General features: G+C 36.2%; 1 protein-coding gene across 9 annotated transcripts in view; it reads left to right on the top strand.

Moving 5' to 3' along the window:
• Positions 1–25,432, top strand: part of SHLD2 (shieldin complex subunit 2) — a 29,918-nt gene extending 4,486 nt beyond the window's left edge. Inside the window, exons 2-10 of one of the 9 annotated variants that reach the window (XM_048310636.1) lie at positions 10,637–10,702; positions 15,007–17,485; positions 18,015–18,122; positions 18,892–19,086; positions 19,942–20,076; positions 21,422–21,628; positions 22,481–22,715; positions 24,287–24,402; positions 24,984–25,432. In XM_048310636.1, coding sequence (XP_048166593.1) covers positions 15,976–17,485; positions 18,015–18,122; positions 18,892–19,086; positions 19,942–20,076; positions 21,422–21,628; positions 22,481–22,715; positions 24,287–24,402; positions 24,984–25,156 — 2,679 coding nt within the window. In that variant the 5' untranslated portion in view covers positions 10,637–10,702; positions 15,007–15,975 and the 3' untranslated portion in view covers positions 25,157–25,432. Of the gene's footprint in view, positions 1–2,185; positions 2,284–6,280; positions 17,486–18,014; positions 18,123–18,891; positions 19,087–19,941; positions 20,077–21,421; positions 21,629–22,480; positions 22,716–24,286; positions 24,403–24,983 lie in introns of those variants that run through there. The other 8 variants (XM_048310641.1, XM_048310634.1, XM_048310640.1 and 5 more) reach the window with 8 other exon arrangements.
• The last annotated feature ends 1,012 nt before the right edge of the window (positions 25,433–26,444 follow it).

Raw genomic sequence — 26,444 nt, 5'->3', positions numbered from 1 at the left:
TAATTTGCACATACTGCAAATTTCAGGTGTGCTTTCTGCAATATTGCAAAATTGAAGAAGAGGTATTCAGATTATGAGATAAAGACTTTAAACCTTTCAATACTTTGTCTTGTTAATGAGATGCTTAGGTACCTGTGGTCTGATTATTTAATGGTTTTATGTATTACTTTGCATTAAATTGAGATTTTTCCTGCTTGCTAAGTTCAAGGAATAAGCTGCTATTGTTTTTTTCATCTGTAAATAGTAATGGTTTTGCTTGTCTATAGCACTATAAAAGTAGGGAGTGAAATTCATAATTGTGCAAGTGGGAAGTTCTAGGTTTAGCCTAGTAGGGACTAGGCTGAGGTGAGTCTTGTTTTTTTTACTTGGGGCATTGCTACAAAAATAATCTGTAGCTGAGCAAAATAATATTTAAATTTATTATTTAATCAAGCATAAGATTTTGTTTTTTTTTTTTTTTTTTTTTTTTTTTTTTTTTTTTTTTTTTTTTACTTTTCCAGGACTTCTGCAACAAGATCTCATTCTTATTTCAAAATTCTAGCAATTGATCTATTAGCCCATTGTTTAGAATGTGAATTTGACAGGGATTCCTAATTCTTAAGTGAAAAGTATTTGGAAAAACCCTCAATAAGTGGTTCAGAGCAGTTTTCTGAGCTTTTAACTTGTTAATAACTCTGCTGCAGAAATCAAAATATTGAATAAATTCTGGTAGCTACCTCATGAGTAAATATACTTAATTGCCATGAAAAGTGGTGGTGCTTACGTTTATTAGCTTTAAAGACCTTCTGACTGATGTTGCCAACTGGTTGCTTCAGCTCTGTGACAGAGCAGATATAAAAAGCTCTTCATGTATACAGGAACTGATGCCCCCATCTCTTGGTCAGGCAGTCTATAGATAGATAGTCTATAGAATTCTCAGTGCCATGTTTCAGTACTGTTACTATCAATATATTGCTAATGAGTATTGCCAGATAATCTAACTGATAAATATTAAATATGCTTTTTAGTAACACTTATAGGAAGAAGTGTCATGCCACTTCTGGTTATCAGATGGGTAGGACAAAAAGTAACTCCCTCTGGAGCCTGCAGGTCTGACCCAAAGCTTTCTGAAGTCAGTAACAAATTAATCTGCTGTGACCTTTCCCTCAACGTGGCCCTTCATGATATAGGCTTTTGTGGGTCAGTGTGAAGGCTTCTCCTTTCTCAGTTCCTGTATCAGTGAGAATTTGTGTAAGTAGCTGGTTTGTGTAATAATCTTTAGCTTTTGATTGGTATTTCCTAATTTCTAATTTAAAAGACAAAAGAGGGCCTGATATAGTTACCCAATCCTGAAATATTTGGGATTCTCATCTCTCTGTTAAATGTGTTTGAAATTAGCTGATGAAAAAGCTAGTTGGGAAAGCTGACAGATATACAGGCATAAAAACTTCCCCAGATGCCCTGTGAGCATGCCACCTTTGTTCTCTTAAATAAGGTTAGGAAGGAAAGAAAGTACTTCTGTCAGTTTATTTCCTGGAAATTATGTTTAGAAAATTGCTGTCTACTTCAGTGAGCATAGCAAATAACAGATAGTAGAAAGTGGTTTGCCAGGAGTGAAATAAGAATTGTTTGAAAGTAACATTTACAATTGAAATGGATGGTTTTTGCAACTCCTGGTGTCCTTGGCTGTCTGGCTGAAAATTACACCCAAGAACTTTCCAGCCTGGAATCACAGCATCAGAGGCTGCAAACCGGTTTTTTCTTGGTTTAATACTCAATTGACAATCAGAAGTTGTTGACATAAACGTAGTGTGTATTGTTTAAATAACAAACATTGAAGCTCTTATGAACTAGAGAATACTAGTCTCCTGTAGTGCTTTTGTTTGCCTTTCTATTAGCAAAACCAACTTTAACCTTTTTTACTTTGGAAGACTGCTTATGGAAATCAAAATTGTTAAAATATGTTTGAATGTTTAAATCTTCTGTGAAATATGTTGGTGGGTGAAGCCCCGATACAAAGCATTAAGAGTTGCCATTCAAGTTTGTTGGTACAATTGAAATTGGTGTTGTTTATCAGAAAAGTCCAGGGGTACATTGGCTGGTATTTTTCAACACATTATGGATTTCCTGGGGGGAAAAAAAAATCGCTGGTTATGCTGGATGTAAAGATGTATATGTGATATCTTTTCTTGGTCATCTTTCACAGACCTCAAGATTGTTCATGGTGCCCTCTGGATGTAGAGATCCAGCACAAAATCACTGTTGTATAGCTCATCCCAGAGGAATCTCAGAATGTGACAATAGGTCAGAAAAAGAAATGTTTTCTGTTTTAATTAAATTGTCCCTTCTTGAACACACTTGAACAATTTTTGAAAACACTGGGTCAAGTTCTTCGTGATTATTATTTATTGTCTAATCTTGTCAGTGTTGGCAAGATAATGTCTAACTTACCTGTTCTACTTCATCTCTTCTGTTTTTTTCACTTGAAAGCCAGTATGTTGAAGGTTAGCTTGTTTTGAAGTACTGGTAAGGTAGGGTCTCTGCATATCATTAGTGAGAGATTTTCTGGTTTCAGAAGGACAGCTATATTGTGGCCTTCTGCCTAAATGAGTTAAAATCACCATGGAATTTGTAAAAGCTTCTCCTGGTTTCTTTTGTCTTACTAGTTTTCAGATAAGCCTGGTGTTTTTCTTTGGTTTAGTAAAGGAACACTAAATGGCAGTCTACATAATGTATGCTCTTAGATTGCTCTGTTATCATTAGCAATCAGCTTTCTTGATCAGAGGATGCTATGTGTTCACCTGAGGATTTAGGGCTACATTATCATTGTGGCATTTACATCAATGTAACATTGGGCTACATCAACAGAAATTGAGCTTCTTCCCCATGTGACCAAAAACCTCATGAAAGTAATAGATGAATAGGTGAAGGATGAAATTAGAAGCCACTCTCCTTCACTGTTCTGTTCTCCCTATTTACTTTACTCCTCACCTACACTGAACCCATGCTTGTAGTGCAAGTCCATTAATGTATTCAGTTTTAGGTGTAATTTATTCTTGTTTATTAGATGACTAATTCAGTGAAGGTTATTTAAGTTAAAGAAATTAATGGGCCTGTTAACTAAAAGAAAAAAAAAGTCTGTTATTTGACGGAACACTCATCTTTTGTCTCCCTGAGTGAATTGTAAAGTCACAACAGAATATAGGGTACTGTCTCAGGACTTAAAGTAATTCTTAACATTTTGAAACTAAGGCTTGATTGTGTGGCTGTATTCTGCACAATGTAAGGTAAGAGAGAACCTCCCTCAGTGTATGAGGTTCAGGAACTAAACAAACAAAAAAAAAAATAGTCACATCAGATGCCCTGTGTTAATCCTGACTTTGAATCATTTGATTATTTTGTGCTTATAAACCAGCACCTGAGACCTCAAGTAAGGAATAAAAGCAGAGGAGGACAATAAATCTTACGTTGCAGGAAGAAAGAATTGTAGATAAAGAAATGATATAACCAGGGATGATGACTGTTAAAATCTCAGTAGGTAGGGTGAAAAGCTGAGGTGAAAAGGGTAGTTTTGTATCCTATCAAAAAGCTGAAGGATTATGCACCAGGAAATGGCAATGAAATGTTTAAGGTATGAGTATGTAAGATTCACTCAGTGAATTCTGCACTTGGTTCAATTTACTGTGCAAGCAAAAGTAAGTTACTTAATCTTTCATTGCCTCAGTTCCCATGAAAAAAACAGATGATAATTTATTCCCAGCTTCTTAAAAATATGAGGAGGACAAATACAATAAGTATTGTTTGGAACTGAGCTGGTTATACAAACTTGTAAGGTCCTCACATCTGAATGAATATAGGCCAGAAATTACAGAGCATGGGCAGTATTTATTCTTAAGGCGAAACTCCTGGAATCTGCTTTTCTAATAAACTGATACAGTTTTTCTTTCCTATCAGACTTGATTTTCTTCAAGAAATATTGGAAAGTCTTAGATTAGTTTCCAAAGTGATCAGTAAAATTCTTCTTGTCTTGAATGTTTACCCTTTATCAGAGCATATTCAATTTACTCATTCCTAGGAACAGAAACAGCAAGGTCTAATGGAGCTGCAGTTCATTAATTTTGTGTTGAAGATGATGAAAAATTGAAGTTACGTAGGCTTTTGCAGGTTCTGTTGGATTAAAAGAATCCATAGAAATCAGTGATAGAGGAATTGAGCAGAAGTTCTCTTGGAATAACAAATACTATCCGTAGCTTCATGCGTAAGCTACTTTAACGGGTCAGATCAGATAAAAGGAATGGTTGTCAAATACATTACAGACATGTTTTGCCAGCAGATTTTATTTCAGTTATTTTCATGCTGTATACTTAATATGTCTGAAGTCAGTCTTTCAGCAAGTCTTCATCCAACAAATTGGATGATGGCAGATGAAGAGTAGGTAATATAATTTGACCTGTGGCTATATTTGGTTATAAAAATTTCTGAAATGCCAAGTAAGGTGGAATTACTCAACAAACAAAGAAAATAAATACTGGGGTTGGCATGAGTTCTTTGGGAATATGCCAGTGTAGATATGATTGTGCTTTCTTGCTGAGAATGTCAGATCAACTTGTTTAAAGCAGTGAAGTTCCTTGAACTTAGACTTGTTTGGTTTTTTCTGTTTTCCCACTCTGGATCATAAAAGAGCATAGAATTGAGATGAGATGGAGGAAGGTGGCTTTCTTAGCTCTGTAACTGCATGGATTGCTAATTCTAATGGGCCTGTTGAGAATACAGACTTTGCAGCTGAGCTGCTCCCCGGCCTTCCTGTGTCCAGCAGTGGAACCCCAGCAGGCAGAGCTCTTCTCTGGCATGAGGCCTTCATTCCTACAGTAAACTCGGTCCAGATCAAACCCCTCATTGCATCAATGCTTGTAAAACAGCCCTAATCCTAAAGATTGGTGGCAAGCCTTCTGCCAGTAGTTCTGCTCTTGACATCTAATTCTCGAGCTGAGAAGTCAGTATTTAATTTTTTGAACAATGGCATAGGACTCAAAGTACTCTGAGTACCATGAGTACTCTTAGTGTGAAGCATGGTGGCAAATTTCTGTTGTGGAGACTGGAACTAGACTGGAAATCCAATGTAATGTGGAAAAGCCTAGATAACTTTTACATTGGAACAGCTTCAGTCCCCACTAAACTGTATTTTGATTTATATAAGATGAGCTATTGAGAATTTGGAAGTATAGGGCTTGACCTATTTGGGGAAAGTTTCCCCACATCGTTCTAAGATACTGATGTTGGCTGCAGGAGTGAAATTTTCTTTTTTGAAAGGTAAATGTGATTCAAGACATTTTTAAGGGGCTTTCTTTTTTTTTTTTTTTTTTTAATATTTATAGTCTTAAGAAGCTGGGCTCTGTTTGGAAAGGAAGAACTTTGCATAACACCACCATTCTATCCAGCAGTACAGTGTAGGTGGCCTTGCAGTGCTCAGCAGTGGAGACTATCCTGATGGACAGCTTCCTTCTCCATGTTTACATGCTCCAAGGAAAGCTGAGGTGCCCGATAAACAGCATGTCGCTTCAGGGCTACCTGGAGAAGGGAACTGCATAGAATAGCTTCCAGGATCAGAACTTTATGCTTTAAACTTACCTGGATATAAAATGTAAGTGCTTGTTTTTTAAACACTCTGTTTCCCAAGTTAAAGGGATAAGCGTAGGTAGAGGGACTTGACAGCTGGTTCCCATTTGGGATTAGAATCTTAACTTGCTTGAGAGCTGGTAAAGTAAAACTTACTTGTTTGCCATATTGAGAAAGAAGCATCAAGTAACATCATAATGTATGAAGGAATTAAAAACTACACAGTATGACTGCACAGTTCTTAATTCTTATGATGTTACATCTTCCCTCTTCTATATTTGCCTTTTTTAATGAGGAATGCAATTTAGGTGGACACTGTTTTGGATGTTTTTCTTTTCACCTTCATCAAATCAAATTCTTGCACTTGCTCATTTTGTGAAACTTTCCATCCATGCCCATCATTTACTAATTTTTCCTCACTGTGATCAGACTGTTCAGTTTTCTGCTTAGTTTTTCTGTTGGCAGCTGAAGTTCATAATATATTGTTTAATATATTGTAATGTCGTACAGGTTTCTGTTGAGAAAAGCACATTAATATTTTGATTCTCACTTGTCTCTGAATACCTTACTATCTATATTTTGGAAAAGATGCCTTCAATTATTTTTAAGTTTAATTTCCATTATATAAACTAAATCTCCATTTGTTGCCATTTAGATTTGTGCTGACAAATATGATGTCTTAGCAGTTTAGTTTTAAATCTTTTATTTATCTCAAGCTTTTCTTCTGCTCCAGTGTTTCATAATGGTTAGCATGAAATGTTGCCATACCTCACTTGAGGTTTGTTACGAGCACATGGCTCCTAAACTGCCATTCATTCAGATGGTATGTTAGTTTTATCTGCAAGATCAAGTTTTTATATATATATGTAATGTTAACATAGGTATAGTTCCTGCAAAGCAATGTCAGGTAACTCAGAACATGAGCCTAGACAGAACAAACTGTACTGCTTTTTGAATTCCTTTCTCTCTGGTCTGTTGTAAAGGTTACTAATCTCTGGAGAAAGATAATGGATCACATGTTTGGTGAATAGATTTTTGGGTTTTCTGCTTTATCTGCTAATTTTAAAATCTTTTAAAGTAAGCTCATATAAGCAGATTTTAATGTGAAATTTATGGGAAGGGCAAAACCAATATGTATTTACTCATTTCCTGTCATATGCTTAATACTGCAGTAGCTGATTATTTATATTCCATGTGCTTCCTTGCACAAGCAAGTTAAATCTGGAGTTACTCAAATCATTAGCTGGATACATAGAGTACTTTGATATGGAATGGACAGCAAGTTCCCTGTGTTTCTTCACCTCTAATTTTCCTCTTCCGTGTTTTTACAAAATGCAGAATTCAGGTGCATGTGCACCTGAAGTACCACGAGTCACACAGAGCAGTAATTGCCTTTCTGTAAAGGATGTCACTTGACATGGAATAAGGGCAGGTTACAAAAACACTCTTCAGAGCCACTTTAATTTGTGTGTTGGGACATTAAACAGAACTCTCATTAAAAAGGTAGCATTCTAACATTGGCACTGCCACTTCTGTTCTGTGTGAAAACTTCCTGCTAGTGTTTTCTAAAATATTTTTGAAGGCTATTGTGATTTTAGCTTTGTACAGCAGCTCAGATGGTTTTCAGGATAAAAAATACGCTAATATGTTAGTAGCCAATGTTTGCCTTGTGTACAGCAGTCCTGTTGTTTCTATTCTAGTGAAAATCAAGTATAGAACTTGCAACATTTGGTAGACAGAGAAAAAATTGCATTTGCAAACAGGATTACAGTTCCAGTACACAAGGTATTAAACTATGAGGTGACCATTTCTTTAATCTCTACTCTTTCTGCATTATATTGCAGAAAGAAGCAATTTATAGTTTTACTTCCAATTGGAGCAGCTTCTGCATGAAGACAAATGAATAAATAGATAAATCTCTTTAGTTTCCATCCTTAATTCTTCATACTTCAGGAGCTTTGAAAGTTACATGGGCAGGACTATGTAGTATTGCAAGTAATAAAAACATGTGTAAAAGTTACTGAATTAAAGGCAGCTGAATGGAGGTACACAGCAATCATAGCACAGTACAGATAATAACTGAGGTATTGCCTCTAACAAAAACCGTGAAGCAAATGATGTGCTTTGACTGAGAACAAAGGTGCAAGAAGGTTTTTATCAATGGTTATGCTGCTGTGCCCTGCTGCTACACACTACGACTTGGAACAGTAGAGGGAGACCCAGGATGACTTATTACATCATACCTTGAGTTTTTTGATTTTGCTTGAGGTGTTTTCAGGCAGCTGAATTACCATGGAAAAGGGTACAGGCCAAGTCAGTGTTTCTGGCATTTAGTTAGTAAACTTCATTCACACTTTGTTCAATTGTAATGATTTCCTTTAACTTTTTGGGGCATAGTGGGATAGAAATTGTGATCTACAATTTTTTGAAGTGTGATCAGTCTATTTATTTTTAATAAATAGTCAAAGTGCATTTCTGCCCTAAAGTCTGAGAGAAAAGCTACCTCTTTGAAATAAGGAAATTTGCATCTAAAGGCACCTTTGGCTCGGTCAGCTGTGCTGATAGTTACTCAGTATCACCTGTTCCCTGTTAAAGCTTAACCGGTTTGCTAAACTAACATCCATCTAAACCGTTGAAATGTAAAGGATTATGTATTAAAAAGCTAATGCTACTTTTCTTTATGTATCATATCTTAATTTTTTCCTAGGTAAATGCCAAAAGACTTGAAAACTTCAGTTCTGTTTCCGTAAGATTCACTGTGGTTCTGACTCATTTAAAATCATCTGAATTTTTTGTCTTGGTTTCCTGCAGTGCCCTAGTAAATTAACAACTTTACTGCTTAGCTGGAATAGCTGTGAAAGAGTGTTTGCTTGGCTGATGTTCATGCAGCTCTGCAAAGAAGTGGGTAGGTGTGTTCTTTCTGTGGCCACAACAAGGAGCAAGTGTGGGCAGTGACCCATCTGTGATCTTTGTAATGCTGTTGACCAGTGTACAGGGGCAGTTTGGCCCAAGTCTGAAGGTTATGTTTCCTTAAGGGAGCTTTAGCTCTTAAAAAATCTTAAAGCTCTCGACTTCTATCTAGAAGAGCTTATCCTTTTCACTTACAGCTGAAGTGTATTCTTGGGGTGTGTGCAAAAGGGAAATATTAAAATAATCTTGAAAATCCTTTGCCTTTTCAAGAACTGAAATTTTAGATTTGGATATAAAAATCAGTGCTGTCATGTGGTTAACATCTCTCAAGAATTTTGTTTGAATTAAAATGCTCACATCCAAAGCGGGTGTTCGAACTTTTCTTCTGAGACACTAGATCTATAGGAATGTGTAAAGGCAGCTTTCATTTTCCTGAGGTATGAAAATACTGAGGAGATCAGCTATTGATTGTATCTGATTGGCAGCTCCTTTGAACCTAACAGAAATGCACTGATGATACCATGTAAAGGATGTAGCTGCACACTGCGGGAACAGATAAAATGTGCACAATGTGGCTTGGGGTGGGGAGGGAGTAGGTAGGACTGGCGCCATAGGTTCAGTCCTGACAAAAAGTACTTGCTGCCGTTTATGTTTGCAGGAAGGTTAAATGTTTGCTCTTCTGGAGGGATCCTGTATAAACAGGGATGAAGTAAATGCAGTCAGAATTGAGCTATTGGTCTAAAGGTGTCTTGTGGGGTTGTGTGCCACCTGGCTTCTTCTGGAGCCTTGTGTAGCTTGTAGTTTTGAGCAGCCTTGGAACTTCTCGATCTAGTGATGACTTGTGTGCTCCAGTATGACTTCTTGGAGTGAGTGACTGGTTTTTTTTGGTTAACAGACAGTGAACCTGAATTGTTAATGATGCTGACAAATGAGAAATATCCCACTTGCCTTAAAGGCAAGAGGGAGTGCAGCTTCTGTTAAAGTCTATTGCTAATATAACCACTTGTGGTGGAGAGTGAAAGACATTTTCCTGGCACTAGCAGATTATTTACATGCTAATAAAATAAAGTAGATTACTTTACACAGGAAACTTAAGAATTACACCTTTTCAACACCCTGTCTCCCACAGTACGAAAACACACAGTCAGTCTGGCTGTTGTCCAAAACAGTGACAATATCCTGTTTTTGTCTATGAACGTGCAGTCAGCCTCCAGGTTTTTGTTGTAAAACTTCATCTTTTTTGAGTAAGGCTTTTGTAAAGATGAGAAAATAATACTGGTGGCTTTGTATTTTAAATATTTCTTACATGTATATTTTAATCATCTGGTCCTAGTAAATCAAATCTACCAGCAGTTAATCTGATGGAAATCAGGCTATTAAGATATTTCTTTGACCAGTTACCTTGCTTTCATCTTAGGTCCTGTATGGTTTTATCCACTTCAGTTTATCTGATGGTCTCAGTCCCAACATAGATTTTCATTGGTAATGATACCTGTGGAAAATTTTCTGCGAACTAAATAGTTTTTGTAAAAAAAGCCACAATGATGCCGTTTTAATATTGTGAGGTATTTTAATATGCTGAAATATGTGGAACAATATCTTTCTTGACAGGAGGTATAATTCAGGCAGTTTAGTTGTTTAAATAGTCCTCAAAAATAAGGGTTTGGGGAATGAGTATTCTTCAACAAAACATGCATGGCACGTTTGTGTATATTTGACCTTTTACCTTTATCTTTATTTTCTACTCAAAAGGTCAGTGTTCTCTAGAACTTTTAACTTCTTTTGTTTGTAGCAGCCACTGGATGCTCATATCTCCTTAATTTTATGTTTTTATGTATTGCAAAACAAAAATCAACAAATAGCATTTACTTAAGGGGCCACCTCGAAAGGCACAAAGGCAGTGAGGAAAGAATTACCAAGCTAATCACAAAAGCCTACGACCTTTACTCCAATTTTCAAACACAATGAAGACTATCTCAGTGGCTTAATTGAAAATGTATTATCAGTGTTCAGATTGTTGCATCATTTGGTTCCAAAAAATAATGTAAAATAAAATGGCTGATGCAACTGCTCAGTAGACGCTTTTATATGATGCAAGCTTATATTTACAGAAGAAATGTCTTCATTTCAGGTCCAGGGAGATATTTTCCTTCTAGTGCACAACTTTAGAAACCACAGGCCCTGATCCTGCAGGCAAGTAGGTGCACATTAAATGTTAGCAATGCCATTTGATTGTTTGCCTTCTTTTTCTATATTATCAGTTCAGTAATAGTTATGAGGAACAACTTGCCTCTTCTTACTCAGTATTTTGATTTAAGTTTTTTTACAGTGTCAGACTGTGGAACTTCTAAGAACACTGATTTGTGGTTTAAATTATTCCCCTGCTGCTGCGGGAGTATTTAGGAAGGTTTCTATTGTGGTACCTAAACCACAGGTGTTCTGCATTCTAAAAATCATCTTGTTTCTGAAAGGGCACCAAATAAGGAAGAAAAAATGGGTACCTCATGTTTTATGGCTACATATTGCTGAATACAGGTTTTATGTACTTGTAAACCAGCTGTACGTATCTTGAGGCCAGATGGTACTGTACTCCTCTGGTAATAGCCAGTGAAAAGAACTAAATACTGAGTGGATTAGTATTGCTGCTATTTGACTTAAATAGTAAGTACTAATAGAAATTATTTTATGGTCAATAATAACCTAAGTACCTCATTTAGAAGTAACTTTATACTAATTACAGATACTGCTGTAGGCAAATGAATGCTTGTGATTTTCATCAATTTTGATATCGATTAGCAGGGTTCCTGCTATACCACCAGATGTGGTTGACAGCAGCCTCTGTGCACAGTATTCCGTGTGCTGACGTGGTGTTATTATGTGAGCCAAATAACCATCTTGGTGTAAGATTGCAGTTAGTTGCACAGGTCAGTTATGGACAGGACTACAGTCTTTGCTTGAAACCCTGTGTTTAAATTCAGATTAAAGGTATTTGGTGATTGTAACAATCACCAAACAACAGATGACAGAAATAAGACCTATCCTATTAATTTCCTCAGCTGCCCATGTGTACGTGTATGTTCTCTCACATCTGTGTTCCCTTGACTTCTTGTTAGGTCGCACTAGCCTTGGCTAATGCAATCCACTTAAATCTCTTTGAGCTGCCATTCACTTACACGTATAATCTTCTCTTAAGGCCACATGATATGTCCCTCACTGTTACATACAGTAAGTTCACTTCAGCTACAAGTTGCTTAGCTTGATTTCTTCTGTCAGTTTTTATTTTCCATTGTGTTCCTCTTAACATGTATTTGGACCAAGCTTATTGATTTAGTAGATAGCTGCTGTCGCTGGTGTACTGATTCACTTGCAGTGCTAGCAGGAGTTGTTGGCAGGAAGATCATGCTTCTTTTTCTTGCACAAGTTGCAAGCAAACATGTGATGTGTTCATCACTTCATCCCAGAGTTGTTTCCATTTCAGTGTTTGAAACTGTTACTACACTGCTTACTGTTTCTTCAGTTCTTCAAAGTTACTGTACATCTGCAGCACCTGGCTTTTAAAAAGACCACATTGAATTTTGGAGGGAGATTTGAGCAGCATGGTGGAAGTGCCAGGAGAGTTTCCTGTGATGTAATCAGAATTCTGCATCAGGAAGTTTTTCTGGTTTTCCTTTGGTTGGCAAGTGTCTTAGTAGATTTTCTACTCTACAATCACATGGGTTGAGCTGTCGAAAAAAGAAAAGCCCAACCAAACAACCCTACAGCTTGAATTGAACTGAAACTAAATACTCTGAAGATGGCTATGAATAATTCAGTTTCCTCTGTTGTAACATAGATGAATCTATTCTTTAATTTTTTATACTACATGTAGGAGGAGTATAAAATCAACTATGTGAATAAGGGAGGGGAAAGTTCACAGTAGAAGTTAAAATTTAGAATTGAAAGAATATCCCACTTTATGTATTTATTGCTTACTGGGCCAGCTTTTCAGCAGGTAAAGGACAACATAATGTCTTTTTGCATATTTTAGGGATCGAGTCATTAACTACTTATATTTAGGATGTTCAGCATCAAGCTGCAGCAAATCGAAGTAGGAAGTTAAAAGAATGTACTGTCTATCTCCTAAAACTTTAGTGTTTCTGGATGGGAAAGTAGGTTACACTTCTGCATTATATTGCTATAGTCCTTTGTCTTCTGATGCATGGCTGTCTTTTATTTCTGTAGTCTTATTTGTAGCTTGAAGCTGTAGTGTGTAACAGACATAAAGAAGCTCTTAACTAGAGGTTGAATTAGTGTGGTTTACGCCTAATGTACAGGGCTTAAGTAAAGACTTGATGAAACTATTTGGATGTAACTTCTCAAAACAGAGATTTAGGCGCCTGGCTACCGTGAATATTCAGGAATGACAGGAAGCTGAAGCTGTGTCACCCTCTTAAATTATCTTGGCATAATGCTTAATGATTATCGTGGCGAGTGAATGCTATTAATGACTAGTAAAATATGGAATAGCAGTAATGAGTATTTCTAGGGTATTTTAGGGGTACTTTAAGGTCATATATGTAGCATCAGAACATTTCTAGAGTAACTATGGGAAGAGGATTTCTAGAGCTATTTTAAATTTTGTGTGTAGCAAATCACTAGAGATTAACAATCTGTTAATGACAGTTCGTTTTAAAAACCTTTAAATTTAGAATTCCTGTCTTACTGTTTAGATTGGAGGAAATAGACTATGTAGCATAATATATTTCTTGTAATAGGTATATTAAACTTCAGTTGCAGTGTCTTGCAAATGTACAACTTGCTGATGTAGTTACTGTTTTTTAATAGATCATTGACCCGTCAATCAGACTCTGACCATTTCAGAGATAAAAAGCTTGGCTTTCATTGGCTATTAGGAATAGAGCACCTTTCCACAAATTAGGAAATGGTGTAATAATTAACAGGTATAATGGATATGTGCATTCAGGTTTCAGGTGTATCTCTATGAGTTTTAGCTCCCGTTATCTTTGGTGTAGTTAACCCACTGTCTGCCCACAGATAAATTAAATACAGTAAAAAAATGGATTTTTTTTGTGGCAGTGGCATTTTGCTAAAATGATTGATAGATTTTTGCTCATCTTTTTAAAATCTGTAATGAATTGTTCTTTCAGACTTTTATTTAAAACAAGGTTCAGAACTTCACTAACAAACTCATTAAGTGAGTAATAATTCCATTCTAAAGCAGCAAAGCAAAGGTTCATTAAACAGTTTTGCATACAGAGAATTTAGGTAAACTTCAGGTTTTTTTTTTCTTTCTGATTTACAGACCTAAATGATTTTAGGTACTGATGATTCCTAGTACAGGAAGGACTTTGACATCTTTGACCAAAAAGTCACTTGGAAGTTGCCAAAGCAGGTCGTTTGCTAGTGGACTTACTACATGAATCAGAAAGTTGGCAAACGTCACCATTCCTAAGCTAATTTAGGTTTTGAAAATATAAACTGTATTTTAATTGCAAACATTCATTAAATAACACCAAGGTTCAATTCCTTTGGTGTGATCATAGAATCATAGAACAGCTTGGGTTGGAAAGGTTCTTAACAAAAATCATCAAGTTCCAAACCCCCTGCCATGGACACGTTTCACTAGACCAGGTTGCTCAGGGCCCCATTTACCCTGGCTTTAAGTGTGCTGGCACTGCAAAATATGAATCAGGAAAACAAATCCTAAATTTAGAGAAGTTACAGAACTGGAAAGTTAAGGAAAACTTCCTGAATTTTTGTGTAACTTATAACTCTTTAAACATGACAGAAAACAAAAGAGAAGTGATACTTAAAATGAGGGGCTGATAAATTACTATATAACTGGACATTTACCAAGTTCATTTAAACTAATAGTAACATTTTCTACTTGACATAGATCTGTTACTTAACTTTTTCCATCATGTATTAGGTAGCCTTTTATCCACAAAACTTATTAACATCACTTCTTTAGGGATTCAACCTCACTTTGCTTTGTCTTTCCCTTACCTGATCTACTACTTTAGTGTTGAACTGTAAATTCTGTCCTTCTGGTTATTTGTATATTATCATTCTTTATGTAACTCAAAGCTTTCATAGGTTTGGATATTGTCCTTTAAGAGTTATGTTCTTATAAGACTAAATTTAAATGTACAACTGTAGAAGTTTGGACACCCCAATGTTTTAAGTAGTACTTGTTTTGTTATGAGCATAAAAGTGAGCAGTACCAGTCACTGGGTTTTGTAGCTTCTTTGTATTTTGCCCAGTCTAATTTTAGTGGTTGTATATTGCTTTTCCAGTGACAACAATGATATAGCAGAGATCAGCATTCCAGGATGTTTATGGTTTTTCCATGTTACAACGAGCCTTATGAATGTGCAGATTTACCGACCCCTAGTGGGGTTGTTAGGAAAATGGTTGCTAATTTAATTAGTGCTAAATGAAAAATTTGCATCTTTTTCAAATGCTGTATTTGTTTTAATGGTCTTTTCCTTCTATTTACAGCTGGATTATCTCAAAATTTTTCTGGTGTTCTCTACATCTACGGAATTGCCTATTGCAGCAACTTCTATTAGCAAGAGTACTCCCGAAACAAATAGCTATAATCAGCATTTTAATGAACAGTTATAGCTGTTTCTGCTTATTTTAAAATTATAATTATACAGCAGAAATTTAAAAAAAAAAATCTTCTTTTTTGTGTGCTGTGTAAGTGGGCTAATTTTAATTAGCTAGAAAAGCTAGTAATTTCTTGAGTAGTTTGATACTCCGTGAATGAATTAAAGCAAATCCTAAATTTCCTGCTCAAGCTTTACTGACCTCTTAGTGGTTATTAAATAATTACAATTTATCAGTAATAGCTTGAAACAGTCATTTCATGCCAAAACAGCATGTAAAATATTGCATTCCTAGCAAACTTTCTAAATAGCTCTAGTATTTTAATCATTTAGTTGAAACTGTAATTTCTTGGAAGATTAAATGATCTCTTAACCATGCTGTGAAGATTTCTTAAAGACATTTATTTCACAGGAGTTAAAATCAAGCACCGAATAGTGAATTCACATTTGACTGTTTAATTAGCAATAATAAATGAAGACAAATAGGTCAATAATAAAACTTAATTTTAACTTCACTATAATGTGTTTCCAAGTGTCAGAATCAGAAACTAGGTGTTGTTTTATTTTTATAAATTCATTTTTCTGTGCAAGTTTGACACAAAGAAATATTAAATATTTCTAAAGTAACTTCCATACTTTAGATTTTGTATATCTATTTTTATAGGCTTTAGGTAGTCGAGTAGTGCTTTTTCCAGGTAAACTATGAAATACTCCTATGAATTTTAGGTATTTTTTTAATTTTTAAGAAAAAGTAAAATCTTTTTTTTTTTTTTTGCATTTGCTAATATTTATTATTGTGCTTATTTATTATTGTGCATAAACCACATTATTTAAAGTCAAACTTACACAGCAGTCAAAAATGTCAAAAAGACCACAAATTCATATTTTTGTGGGAGCACCCAGTATTCCAAGCCCACTGGAGATGTTAGAGCAAAGTAATTCAGCACCTACTGCTGAGAAATGGAGAGAACTCCACTGTTTGTGTGATACACATGGGTTTGTTTCTGGAAAAGTCCAGGGTGCTGCTGCCCCCTCAGTGCTCCAGGCAGAAAGCTCCACAGCCTCAGGACTCCCTACAAAAGGGGACAGCACTCAGGCTCAGCAGGGCAGGTTCATGGCAAAAGAAGGTTTGACATCTCCTGCCCCTGCGGCAGTGACTTGTACCAACTTTCCTAAAAACACAAGTTTAACTTGCTCTGGTTGTCAGATATGCAAAGATAGATACACATCTGCAGATGTAAATCAGGCTGCAGATCAACACCTGCCCCAGACCTGTGCAGAATCAGCTGGACAGGATAAACCATCACATGGCTGCTGTCCAGACCTCACTGAGAGAAATGCCAGTCATTCAGGAGTTAACAGCTCTGACATTTCTGATTTGGTTGCCAGTACTAAGCAGGTCAGCATCCATCTGCAGTCTGTGGGATTTCAGTCAGGTCATAGAAGTGAACATCATGAACATCTAAGTCAATATCTGGATATGTTTTTCAAAAAAAGTCAAGAGTCCAAATCAAAAGAACCAAATCACTGTGCAGACTTTGTGGTGTCAGCAGACACTGAATTTCAGAGTGTAGTGACTTCGAGTCTGGTGGCTGTTTTTGCACAGGATCAGAATGAGATGCAGGAAAGAATTGGAAAACTATCAGAAACAGAAGCAGGCAAAAAAGCTGAAGAAAGGCAGTGTGATCGCTTCCAATGTGATTCTGGTGTTGGAACATGTACTACTAGTGTGACTGAAAACGAATATAAGGAAGAGGATGCAAGTTCTCTTGAACTTTTCAGTTCTGAGGATGATGGGGAAAATGTTTGGACTGAAGCTACAAAACAAGAAGGAAGTGCTAAGGAACATACAGAAAAGTTTCAAGAGCTTAGTGTTCCTGCTAAGCAATTTGTAAATGAAATCCATATTGAGTCATTGAGCTCTGGAATACTGTGCTCTCAAGGAAACTGTTCTCACAAGAACTCTTCTAAAAGACCCCGCAAGTATGAAGATTCTTTTCATTTTTTTCACTCAGCATTTCAAAGACAGCTGAAATCCAAGAGAGCTAAACTGAATTCTTCTCCACCTGGTTCTGGGGTGAGAGTGGATCTGGAGAGGATGACAGAGTTCAAGAAACTCCAAAAGAAACTATCACTACTTAAGAACTGCTGCAGCAAAAATCAAAAGTACAGTATTTTGGTCACAGTTGTACATCCTTGTCATATCAAAGAAATACAGGTGAAGACTAAAACAAAATCTTCGTGTAAAGTTCCTGTTGCAACAATTGTTGTTGTCGACCAGTCAGAAGTTGAGAGAAAGGTGGTGCTGTGGCGTGCTGCTGCATTTTGGTCTCTCACTGTGTTTCCTGGGGATATTGTACTGCTTACAGGTGAGAGTTCTGTTATTTGCCTTTTTAAAATACAGATCTTTAAAATGCCTGTTTAAAGTAGAATATGTAACAAGTGATTTGGGACTATGGCTAAACATTTGTAAGTAGCTTTCTTACATCACTCACATCATTTGAGTTTTCAGTCATCCTGCCAGTGGAACATTGACTATCCCATGGAAGTTTGCCCTCAGACACAGCCATGGAGAGTCAGGGGTATTCTGTAAGGTGTCAGTGTTTTAGAACAGTTGTTCTTGAAAATTACAAGTCCTGTTACAAACCAGACCTAAGCAGTGTTTGCTAGGAGGTTAGTGAATTTAAAACTTACATCAAACTAATGAGAAAATTCTATTAACTCATTGTAAATGGCATTTAAAAAATAGATTAAAAAATAACACTGTGTTTCCAAGTGATCTCTTTCAAACCCTGTGCCTTACACATCTGTATGTAAGATGGTTTTATAGTCAAGAAAAGTATTCTACACTTCAGTGTTGTTGATACATGAGTTGATAAGGTTGCTTTTTTCTTGCAGATGTAGTAATGTATGAGAATCTTTGGTGTGGAGAAGTCATGCTTCAGTCTACATTTACCAGTCAGTTACTAAATCTGGGGAACTGCTCAGCTCTCAATCCTGAAGAATGTAAGATTGTAGTGCATAAGTTTCCATGAAAACTACAGTAAAACAGCTTTTTCAAGTACTCCATTTTGTTGGCAATGCCTCACACATGGGATAAAATGGAAACGTGTGCAATTGAGAGGTACAAAACATGACAAGAATATGACAGGAACACCTGTGCGCAAGATGTGGACATGACAGCATCAGATAGCATGTGAGAACCATGGTAAAGTTTGGTGGTTACCACTGAACTCTAACAAAACTGAGTTCTTTGAGTTTAGTTTAAGAACGAGCAGTTATGTCAGGACATGGCCATGTGATATCTGAGTTTTCATCAGGATTAAATTTTTTGCAAAATGGAGTAAGTAGATCCTTTCAGGGAGAGTAATTCACTGCAGGCCATGGAGGGTTGGAGACTGAGGGGAAAATACAGTGGAAGTATCACAGTGATTGCATTGTTCTTACTGTCTTTGTGGTGTCCACTATTGCCAGCTGTTTAAGGCAGATTCTGAGGTCAATGATCAAGCACAGCTTTCTTCTTACCAAGCTATGATACAAGATTTTTGGTGTATTTTAAAGTATTGCACTTAGCTTAACTTGACCTGCTTCTTCTTGATAATATCCTAAAGTACAGTTTAATTTCAGATCAAGTGTTATATATCTCAGGAATTTCTTACCTTAAAATTATTCTTGAACAGTTTTGATTTCATCAGTGTAAATATGTTCCAAGCCATAAGTTTTATACTTCTAAGTATAAAAAATAGTATGTGATTTTGCCTTTATTTCATGTAAGTTTATCCTATAGTGGATGGTGGTGTTCTCCATGGCTTGTTGGCATACATATCATCAGAATTTCCACACTTCAGAGACATTCCACAAAGACAAGTTCAGAGACTGGATGATGTTCAGTATGTGCAGCTAGATCAGCTCCAGCCAAATACTTTGGTGCACTCAATCCTGAAAATTATCAATATTTCTGTATTAATAGGTAAGTTCACGCACTGGACGTCAACTTTGAAGTAGGTGAAACTTAAATAGTAATTTTGCAAGGCAAAATGTTTCTCACTGCTTGACCTCAAGCTTTGCACAAAAATTTGATCATATTGCACTCTCATCCTATATTAGTAAGCTACAAACTTCTACCCACATTGTCAATATCATGTTTATTAGTTTTAAATGCAGAATTTTGAAGATAGAAATCTTCATAATTTGCTCTAGTATGTAAATCTTGGAACTGTTAGATGTTTAATGCAAGTGTTCTTGTTCAAAAATTATTTGTGAAAATATTGTAGTTTTAGTGTGGAACTGAAGCATGCAGTGTCCTGGATAAGAGTGGCGTAGAGATCTTAATTGTTTCAGTTTGTAGGGACTGTTACTAATACTTTTAGTGTGCCTTGTACATGACTATGGTTTTCTTCTATGTGAAAACTTCTAGAGAAATGTTTCTTTCAGTGTATTCTACAGAAGTTACAGGAACAACTTCCAATTATGGCAGTTACAGAGAAATTGAGTACAGTTTCTTTCTACTCTACAAGTCAGGATGAATGGGAGCTGAAAGATGCTCAGATACCTCCTGTTTTAAAGGGAGTTGCCGAGTTGCTGAGTACTTAGATGGATAAAAGTAAATTAATATACTTTATGCACTCCTTTAAACTAGATTCATGTTGCTGAAGAAATCAGATTATTTTCTGTCCTGAAGAAATTGTAGGTGTATTCTTGTTTGCTTTTAATTGTACCATAAAATGTGATAACACCATGATTTCACGTTAATACTGAGGCACATGGGGTTTGTGCGCTTATAAGCTTTTTACTGTAGAAGTAATGTAATTTTGATTCTTTTCAGAATCTGTGTACAGCTACAGAGGTGGCAACCAAAGAAAAATTATTCTAACAGTAGAACAGAACAGAGATCAACGCTATAGGATGGTTCTGTGGGGAGCAGGGGCTGCCTGGTGCCCTCAGCTTCAGAGGAAAAAAGGTAAGGTCCTTGTATCTACTGGTAAGTGTAAAAGGATTTTTGTGATGCTGTTAGTGCCTTTTAAGTGTTTAGCTAGTAACATTTATCCATTTCATCTTTAAATACTCCCCTTGGAGAAGTAACATATTTTATGCTAGTTCTAACATGTCTCCTCTGTTTAGAAGCAGTGTCATCAGCAGCAGAATTTGAATGCACTTTAGAAGACTGAGAAGGCATAAATATTTAAAATCTTGGATCTATATACAAGATGCACTCTTTTGCATAGTGCCTGGTTATGTAACTGTGAAAACCCATGAGTGTTAACTGTGTTACCAGTTTTGCTGGGTCTTCCTTATCATTGTCTGGTTTAGCATGAATTGCTGAGGTTTTTCTACTCCTTACTTTTATTTTCTGCTTTCCACCTTACTAGTGTCAGGCTTTATATCTTAGTGGTCTTGAGATCAAGTCCAGCTGTAACTAACTAGAAGCATCTCTTGCAAGAATTACATAGCCTGTGTTTCAGCAGTGTCTACTACCAAATTTTGATTTATTCCTTGTCTTGTTCTTTGAAAATAAGTTAAACTAGGTTTATGTTAAATTGATAATTGTGGAGATAGAAGATCAGAAACAGGGATGTATTAAAAAATGGAAGTTGATGAATAACATGATTTTTTTCTTTGAGACGTTGCCATCATTAGAGCTGACAACAAATTTCAGAGCTGGTTTCTTTTTCAAAAGGCTGAGTTGTCTTGACAGCTGAATTTGGTAGAGGTGCAATGAAGTTTCCGTTATGGGACAACTCATGCCAAGTTTATAGGGAAAGGGAAGGAAAAACCTTACATATCAGACTTGAAATGAAGTTACCAGAGCTGACCATATGAGCATGTGTTTGTCACTGTTATCCCCAGGGAGACGAGAAGAATCACGCCGTAGCAGGTCAGATGATATGGCCGAAGCAGAGCTAAGACCACGTTTAATGGGAAGCTCATCTTTTATAGTGTGGTTTGCAATAAAGAAATTACATGATTGGCCTATTCACCCACCACCTCTCAAGGTGATAGGTTGAGCCCTATAACGCCCATCTGTAAATATTATTTTTCCATGTACCCAAAACAATATGCAGTTCTCATAACAACTATGCAGCTGCCAAGAGTTTACTTTTCTCTAACTGCTTTTTCATGAGAGACTGCGTGAGAATGAAAGCTTCTCACAGTTTTCCTGTGAAGCTGCGAGAAGCTCTCTACCAGCTTTTTAGCACCCACAGGTGATCTCATGTTTTTCTCAATCATGGAAGTAACCTTGGCTTGCTGGAAATGAACCACAGTATAGAAAGTAAACTCTTCTGTTTGCTTTTTTTGTTCTTTAGATCACATATGGGACTTCAAATACCTTCTTGTCCAACATAGTTCTGTCTCAGGTGACTTGGAACTGCATACAACTCCCTGGTCATCCTGTGAGTGCTTGTTTGATGATGACAAAAGGGCAGTTGAATTTAAAGAAAAGTTTCAGAAAAGTCAAACATCCCTCATGGAGTTGACAAGGCTCTCAGCACATTTGGAGGAAAAATGCTCAGGTAAATGTTATCCATAGCTCTGTAATGTCTGTTGTGCCATGCATAAGTAGGCTAAATAGATGCTATGTTGATGAAGTAAGACAGTTGGTCTTTAAGGTAGCCCAGATCTGGGATTCTGAATTTATTCTGGAGGCTGCTGCTCTGTACTTGGCCAAACTGAATGTTCCATACTTGGCCATACAATGAACCCAGTGGAGAGATAGGTGTGGTGTGTGGTGCCATGCAAAGACAGCTTTGGAGCACAAGGAGAAATGCTGACTTTTGTTGTCCACACCAACCAGTCTAGTAATGATGTGACTAATTACTGAAAGTTTGTCAGTCTTTCTCCAAACCTGGTACTCTCTAAAGCAAAGTAGCTGCTGCTATTGAAAACTTCTTAAAAACAAACAAGACATTTTACACAGTCATCCCCTCCCAGATAAACCTAGAAGATTGCTATGGTTGGCATTAAATTCTAGGAAGTGATTAAAGTTGTTGTTGCAGCATTTAATTTAAATATAAAAGTGAAAAGCTAAGTTGTTAAAGCTGTGCTTTTCAGTACCTCTGAAAGAGTGGGAAGAAAATCACTTGGAAATTCTTTGCACAATTTTTGTCTCTTATTCAGGCACCTTCTATAGTGGCATCTACTAAAATAGTACCTGAAAATGTAGTACTTTTATACATCTAAAAATAATATTTAGCCACAAGGATTTTTCACTGCATAAAATATCTCTAAAAGTTTGAACATGTGTTAACAAAGGGGAAAAAGTTGAAGAAGTTTTTGATAGCAATTTTGGTTTTAAATCAGCTGTAGCCCATGCTTTTGCTTTCAGTTTAAGTGAAACTTAATTTGTATTTGAATTGTTTTTGTAGGAGTGATTCAAGTGAAAGCCCATATCTTAGAACTGAAGTTTACCATTTCCACTGGTCAGTACAAGCAACTCATCTTCTCTGCTGACACTTCACTGGAGTGTGTTTTGGCTTCTCTGCCTATGATCACATATTCAGGTTGTGCCAAATGTGGTCTGGAACTACAGGCAGATGAGAACATGATCTACAAGCAATGTATTAGATGTTTGCCATACAACAAAGTCAAAACATTCTACAGGTAAATAAAGAAAAAACAAAATAATGTGTATTATTAGGGAGGTAAATTTTCTCCATTTTAACTTGCCCCATATATCAAATTCTTCATTTAAGGTGTGGTTAACAATCCCTGTCTTTCTAATGAATTTTCAAGTTGTTGTTCGTGAATTGCTGTATTATATTGTCATTATTTATGCATAACATTCTTAGTTTAAACCTAACTTCTTAATTTCTTTGAATACTATGTCATACAGGAATGATGGTTACCCAATACTGTGTCAGATAAAGCTAAGATGGAGTAGAAGCTTGAGGACCAAAGGAAAACTCCTCGAGAATCTTGTTCCAGCCTAAATCTGAAATCATGTGAATGCACAACCATATTTTTAAACTGATTAGTCAGTTTCAGCTGTGCAGAAATAATATTGACAAATGTTTTCAATAAACATTCTTGGAGAGCAGAGATAGTGAGTTATCACCAGATGGCACTGTGAGACACACATATTCACACTTAGAGAAAATAAACTAAGGGGATCCAGTTGATGTAGGTACATCTTTATTAACTAATTGTTCAATTCTCACATTTATCTTGGGCTTTTGAAATGTAATTATCAGAGTGACTAGAAAGACATGTAGCTAGAGAATGTTAATTGAGACAACCATGGAAATAATAGAATTCTAGAATATGTAGATTTTCCATCTCAAATTTTTCTCAAATTCTATCTAAACTCTTTCATAGTGAGTTTAATGAATCACTGACTTAAATACTAGTATCCTATTCATCTAACCAAGTAGTGACTTAGTATTTTCCTCTAAGCAAAACAGTCTTGCATCTTTAAGTTTATGTGCTCTTTGTTTTCCTGTGAGGGAGGATTAAGTGGAAAGAGTTTCTTTTCTTAGCTGAGAAGGTTCCCCCAGTCTTTCATAAGACTATAACATCTCAATGGGCATAAAGGACCTCAATTTGCTCCTGCACAAGACGTGGTAGAAAAATGATAAGGATTTCCAATATTTGTATTCTCAGCATGTGAACACATCTAGATGTAGAACTTACATGCCCAGCTTTTTCAGAGAAAAGTATTTCATTTTTGCACTGAAATTTTCCTCTGATTAGTTTGGAGTATTTCCAAGGAGGGATTTTTATTTGTTCAGTGGTTTGTGGAAACATTTGGTATTTGTTATAGTACAAGAGATATACCTTGGTATTATGTGGCTATAAAGTGATTTGTTAGGCTAGATAATATTGAGTGATGCTGATACAGATGGTACAATTCCAAGTGATGCACCTAAGCTTATCTCCCTACTTTGCATTCCCACCACCTCCCTGGTAGTGGGATCCCTGACCATCCTAACAATTAAACAATGAAAAATTTCCTTCTAATGTCTAATCTGAGTCTCCTGTCTCAGTTTAAGGCCATTTCCTTATGTATTCCTCAAACTGATTCCAATGCTATAGATTTGACAGATGAGTCATTTTTCTATTTCTTGGTATTATGTTGCAGAGTAAGATTAATCTATAGTGCTTTCAAAAATTTTGCTTCAATAGGAAACAAAACATAGCAGGTAACTTTCATGAAACTTTGTTTTCTCATCTAGACCTGCTTTGATGACAGTAGAAGATGAAGGATATGAAATTTATGTTCATGTGGTATCTGAGTTGATGGAAAAAATCTTCCTCAATATTCCTGCAGACTGGCTGAAGAGATTAGTAGGTACTGTTTCATGAATTACTTGTCCTAGAAACAGGCAGCGAAGTTCACAATGGAAGCAAAATTTTTAATCATTGACAATTTAAAAAAACCCTAAACAACCAACATCAAAGAATATTTCAGTGGCTGTCTGACAAACTCAGAGTTTCAGAGGAGAGGTTGCAACAACAGGAGGTGAGATGGTGTGAATGCCTATTATATAACTAAATCGTTGTAGTTATATACCTAAATATTCGATAACTAAATGGATTCCTTATGTGCAAAATAGAATCTCTCAGGAGCTTTTGGAACTGGCATGTTTTTGTGCTGTGAAATACCGGGCTGTGTTTCAGACAAGCTTCACTTGATACATCCTGTTTGACTTGAGAGGTGTTTTATGTGATTCACAGGTGTTAACAGTTCCATGAGAAACAGGCTCAGCTCGTTGGGTTTTTTTAAAAGTAATTAAAAATAAAAGCTAATTTTCTATTCAGATGTTGAACTACACTTCCAGTAATTCAGTGGAGCTTGTGTGGAGGTAGAACTTGAATGTTAGGTGCTCTTGTGAAAATCAAGTGTAAATTGAATTGTTCTGTGTTTTGCAGTTCCCTCTTCAGATATAACCTACAGCACAATAGTAGCAGATCTGTGTCATTCACTGCTGGCAGATACAGAAGCATCCTATTTGCTGGAAATCAGAAGCCACTTCGTGCTAGATGAGAACAGCTATCCTTTGCAAAAGGATTTCCATCTGCTAAATTTTCATCCTGATCTGTGAGCTCTGCACTAACTGAGTAACAAAGACCATAAGGACACACAGATGGGAAGCAGAAGAAAAATGACTTAGCTGAAGGAAGCAAATCTCTTAAAAAAATGATAATAAAGGATTTTGGTTTTAACTTACAAAAAAGCAAAACCATCAAAAGGACTGGTATGGAATATCTGCTGGTAGTGTATACTGCTGGAGTAATACTGATGAATTTTCATAAAGTATATTTTTATACATGTATTTTTATGTTAATAATTATGTTAATAAACTCCAACAATTTCTTCAGTATCTGTTTTCCTTTTTCTCCTCAGAAAAATTCACTAATATTGAGGGACTTAATTTTCCTCAGACCTGGCAGATTAGAGGGAGACAGACAGAATTCAGTAATACTTTAGTTACATGATTTTTGTTTGATTTATCCCATATGCTATCTGTAGCTTGGTCTTTTTGTTTTGCTGTTGTGGTTGCTTTCCTTCTTTTAACAGCAGAATTTTTGCCATTTACCCTCAGCAATTTTGCTGCTGTTCTTTTCTCCTGTAAAACAGAACTGTCTTGTAATCATTCCTCCTCCTTCGGCTCAAGGCAAGTCTCAAGCACAAGATCAGATGGATGTTATATAAAAGGTGATAGGTAAAAACATTTGCTCCATTATATGATAGTTAAAACCACTGTATTAGAACTCCTTATTTGATGCTGTTTCTCACTTTGAAATAGCTCTTGTTCAGGAAGAGTCAAAAAGGGCCTTTGTCATATGCTTCACTTGGGTGACCATGAGTACAAATACGTTGGTAAGTGCACTAGAATATGTTTCTTCACAAGTTAGCTGAAATTATTGAACACACAAGGTGGAAGTATTGCTACTTGAATGTGTAAGAAGAAAAGAGGACCATACTGTACATAAGTCAGACAGGTGACTTCCCACTTCAGAGGTATTTGTTAACAGACACTGTTCATTACGTGCATCTTCCTGCACAACCTCATAAACCAACTGTCTGAAACACTTCTAACAGCTTACTTTTAAGATCTTTATTGTATGATATAAGTCATAAAGAACAAAATTTATTTGGTAAAATTATTTTATTCTAGTAATATGTAAACTGTATAATAACTGTGTAGTTTTTTTTCCCAGAGCAAACATGATAACTCTGCTTATCACATTGGTTTGCAGTAGTTTTGTGGTACTGAAATTTGAATACAGCTCTTTGGGGTTTAGGGTGCTGGTATTACTCCTTTAGCAAAGATATAATGAGGGTTGAATACTTTGTAAAATTCAGTTTAATGTAATGAGTTTAGGTTC

The sequence above is a fragment of the Corvus hawaiiensis genome, chromosome 8, assembly GCF_020740725.1.
Source record: "Corvus hawaiiensis isolate bCorHaw1 chromosome 8, bCorHaw1.pri.cur, whole genome shotgun sequence".
In the NCBI taxonomy this organism is placed as follows: domain Eukaryota; kingdom Metazoa; phylum Chordata; class Aves; order Passeriformes; family Corvidae; genus Corvus; species Corvus hawaiiensis.
The sequence above is the reverse complement of the archived record's forward strand: the minus strand, read 5'-3'. Positions and strand labels throughout refer to the sequence as shown.